The sequence below is a fragment of the Asparagus officinalis genome, chromosome 6 (genome assembly GCF_001876935.1).
Source record: "Asparagus officinalis chromosome 6, Aspof.V1, whole genome shotgun sequence".
Classification (NCBI taxonomy): Eukaryota; Viridiplantae; Streptophyta; class Magnoliopsida; order Asparagales; family Asparagaceae; genus Asparagus; species Asparagus officinalis.
This window is the reverse complement of record NC_033799.1, coordinates 3,140,967-3,144,920: the sequence shown is the minus strand read 5'-3', so window position 1 is coordinate 3,144,920 and position 3,954 is coordinate 3,140,967. Positions and strand designations below refer to the sequence as shown.

At 38.0% G+C, this 3,954-nt stretch overlaps 1 protein-coding gene and 1 long non-coding RNA gene across 3 annotated transcripts in view; both read right to left on the bottom strand.

Moving 5' to 3' along the window:
- The window catches only part of LOC109845508, a 3,269-nt gene extending 2,066 nt beyond the window's left edge, over nt 1–1,203 (bottom strand). The window contains exon 1 of one of the 2 annotated variants that reach the window (XR_002248386.1): nt 862–1,203. This is a non-coding gene — a long non-coding RNA (uncharacterized LOC109845508). The remainder of the gene's footprint in view (nt 1–861) is intronic. The other variant, XR_002248388.1, reaches the window with a different exon arrangement.
- LOC109844739 overlaps nt 1,202–3,954 on the bottom strand; it is a 17,278-nt gene continuing 14,525 nt past the window's right edge. Inside the window, exons 12-19 of the mRNA XM_020413851.1 lie at nt 3,904–3,952; nt 3,103–3,253; nt 2,927–2,997; nt 2,740–2,821; nt 2,531–2,649; nt 2,116–2,268; nt 1,324–1,506; nt 1,202–1,231 (exon numbers count right to left, since the gene is read on the bottom strand). Of these exons, the coding sequence (XP_020269440.1) occupies nt 1,202–1,231; nt 1,324–1,506; nt 2,116–2,268; nt 2,531–2,649; nt 2,740–2,821; nt 2,927–2,997; nt 3,103–3,253; nt 3,904–3,952 (838 nt within the window). The remainder of the gene's footprint in view (nt 1,232–1,323; nt 1,507–2,115; nt 2,269–2,530; nt 2,650–2,739; nt 2,822–2,926; nt 2,998–3,102; nt 3,254–3,903; nt 3,953–3,954) is intronic.

Here is a 3,954-nt window from a genome sequence, read left to right as displayed (position 1 = left end):
TTGAAGGGGGATATAGCTGGTGATAATATCTGATGATAATTTTGGAGGGAAATGGGAATTCCCCCCCCCCCCAAAAAAAAGTCATTCATATCACCATTTAATGCCTACAGTCGAAACGATGGGTTTCCGTCGTGAGAGGGCGACGAACACATGCTACGAAGGGTATTTTGGGCATTTCGAGCGGTGTTTAAACGGAAGGTGGCCTGGGGATTCGTTTTGGGGGCTGGAAGAAAATCGGGGGCGGTTTTGGGGGTAAAAGGCACGTTGAAAAGGTCTTGGGGGGGCAGAGCACGTTCTGTGTTGTTTTGGGGGCTGGAAGCAATTTTCCCTTTTATTTTTATAAATGTCAAATGCGGATTTTACTGCTACAGCTAAAGATTCTTAAAACAATTAAGTAAAATGTACGGTAATCACATCATATTAAACAGTTTGAAAGACTTGAAGTCTTAATCTGTCAGCTAACTAGCAACGTGTCTGCTGTTAGTTTCTTCTAAAAACACATTGCAACCAAAAGTTATATACAATATAATTCTAATTTTAAGTTCTGCATGCTTTCATATTTCTTTTCCCTGGACTGGCCATCAGCCTTACGAAGCCTTAGCATAGATGAAAATGTTTTAATTTGCAATGATAAATGTTTTTTTTAATTTCAAAGGTACTTTTTTTTAAAATGGAAAGTTGAGAGAGATTTTTTTCTGCTAACTGCTAATTTCATATTTCAATTTTGTCCTAAATAAGTCATTCAGGAAGTTAAAAAGTGAAAGCCAAAAGAAAATTGAATTAATGAAAGGTTAGTGAACTTGAGTAAGGAGTAGTTTTTTTAGGGTTTTCTTTGTATCGAACAAAGTAAAAAAAAAAAACCTTTATTTGATGTAACTACTTGAGCCGTATGAGAGGGACTAGCCTTTGCGTTAGACACAACCTTTGACTGACCTCTGCATTCGACACAGCCCTCTGCGTTCGAGACAACCTTTGACGAAGACTGAAGCAACTTTGAAGGAGACAACAGCCGGAATTTTATAAATACAATTTCTTGAGCCTTGAGCCAGTCTCATCGCCCAACTTCAACTTCTTGAGCTAGTCCCACTGCCCAAGACTCGACAATTCATGGCGACCAGTCACGAGTCCCGTCACCCAACACGCACCCCTTCACATGGGCCGGGGGGCAAGCAATCAGTGGGTGGGTTGGGGGGCAAGCAATCTATGTGGCCTCTGCTTGGCCGGCAGTCGCCTGGTCCCAGGCGCCGTGCGTCCCAGGCGGCGCGGCACAGTCCCAGCAGCGGAGGCTGCGCGCCCGGGCCGCTGCGCGCGGTCCCAGGCAACCGGCCCTTGCGCCGTCCCAGGAGGCGGTCCGCGCTCCCAGGCGGCAGCGGCCTGCCCCACACGGCGATTGCGGCCGGAGAGCGCCGACGAAGGCTGGCGCTGCACTGCCGCCACCACGCTTGCTTGCTGCGCCAGAGGTTTTATTTTTGTGTAGGATTTCCACATTCTCCTCCTCACTAAGCCCTGAAATTTAAGTCATTGACTGGATAAGAATAAAGAAGGAACTCAATTATGATTTTATGTAGTATTATATAAATGTAAGTATGCACAAAAATTTCACTCATAAATCCAGTTTGATTTATAATAACAATGAGGTGCATAAAGGAACTGCACAAAAAATACAGGCAGAGAAAATAATAAGTTTCCAATGTGAATACTGTGAACCTGGATATTACAAACACCACAAGTTTTATAGAGATTATGACTAATTTATTTCAGACTACATGTTACACTAAATTTAAAAATTTTGTAATCTTCATATATAAGATATGTGCAACCATAGAGTGACAATTAAATAAAAAAGGGAATATACAATCTCCAATAAATAAAGTAAAGCTACTATCTCCGGTAAAGAAAGGAAATCCTTCTTTTTTTCCTTTTTTTTTTGGCCCTTTAAAAAAAGAGATCTACAATCTCCATAAAGCAATATTGACAAAGGATCTCCATGAAACATTAGATACTAAAGATGACCCTTACAGTGTCAAGACAAAATCTCCTTGGAGAAATATTAAGAGAGCTAAAGAAGCAACAAAACAATTGTTGTAGCCGATCGAAAATAACTTAAATGCTCACATTGCAAATTTTTAGTAAAGTTGCTTTAGCAGAAGCCCCATACAAAGATCCATTGTCGCATCTCTCAGGAACCGACGATGGAGGCTTAGGCAGTGATACATAAATAGCTTCCAGATCCACCATGTCTACTGTATTACCCGACTCTCTGAAAAACTAAAGAAAAAAACACTTGCATGCATCAGACGCTCAAACTTCGGATTAAGGAAAAGCTATCAGGCCTCTTTTAACAAACTCAACAAATATTACTTTCATGATTGGATCCCAAATTTTATGGCCTAAGGACTTAGTAACTGTTAGAATTAATATAAGATTATAATCTTCAACCCTCATTACAACTTTAGAGTTTTTGGCCCCAGAAAACGAGCATGGCATGATCTCATAGGAATTAGTTAATTTTTTTTTAATGTTGACTTACCATTTTATGAGCAACGATGTCCTTCACAGTGGCTCCTGCAAAGGTGACGACGGCATAAACAGAAAAAGTGACATTGCATCTCATGTTGCGTGGTGCTTTCCTTTGCTCTTCCATTAGAACTATATTTTTTAAAAAAATCTCAATTAATTAGAACTATAGCAAAAGGAGATCAAACAGGTAGAAAGTTTGTGAAATTTTACAAAACCCACCAATGGCTTCGCATGTGGATCGTGGTAAGAGGATTGCCATGGAAGGTCGAATGCTGTAGTCCACCCAATTCGTGGACGTCAACTAAAACAGGAGGAAAAATTAAACACACACAGAAAACATCAGTTAATTTTTATGTGTTTTCTGAATCTATATATCCAAAAAAAAAAAGAATCAAATTAGAATTACCTTCAAGGCAATGTGGTCATCAGTTTTGTTGGATATAAAGATAGAGCACGGTATCTGCTTCTTTAATTCGACTGATCAAACAAAAACTACGAGATTAAACGAGTAAATTGGGAATATAATTAACAAATAAGACCCCGGCCCAACATTGATCGAGATTAGAACGAAATGTACTTTACATGGGAATCGGAGTTGTGTTGGTTTAACCTCAATCAGCTTGCCGTTGGTGTATTTGGGATTAAGTGATCGAATATGAACAGATGTTGGGAAGACGCAAACAACCTGCAGTGTGACCTCGTCCACCTTATTATCTGCCTTCTGATCAGTGAACTGTAGGAAACCCAAATGCATGCGTCAGACCCTCGAACTCTGAACTCGATAAAATTAAAGCTTATTATCTAAACAAAATTAATTATTTTCATGAACGTTTCCCAAATTATATTGCATGTCGTTCTAATAAACTTCACACACAATCGAATTTATTCAGGCAACGCTACTCAATATTTAATACATTATAGTGAATAACAGTGTTATGATTATACTATACACAAATACTAGAAATTAATAAGAATAGTTGTAAATAGCATATAATTTGTTATTATTATTCTATGTTATAGTTAAAAAAAACTATAGTTATATATTATAATATTAAAGCATTATTTAATTTTTTATAAGCATCTAAATAAATTAATACTAAAAATATAATAAATACCCAAAACATAGAAATTACTCATGCAGTATTCTTTGCACCCAACACAGTTTATTAGTATTAGAATTTTACATCGGTACAATCATATATAGTTTTGTGCGCTCGAATGAAAAGAGTTAAAAAAAAAGGTATGTTCACGTGCAAAGTATGAGCATTATATATAGTAGATCAAAACAAACAAAGAAACGCACGCAACGCAAGTGAAAATGCCTTGTAAATCCGACTTAAAACGAACTTGATGCTACATAAAAATTTTGATTAAATTAATTACCCATTTGTCCGTGAAGTCATCAGGACCGGCTCCTGCGAAGGTGACGACGCT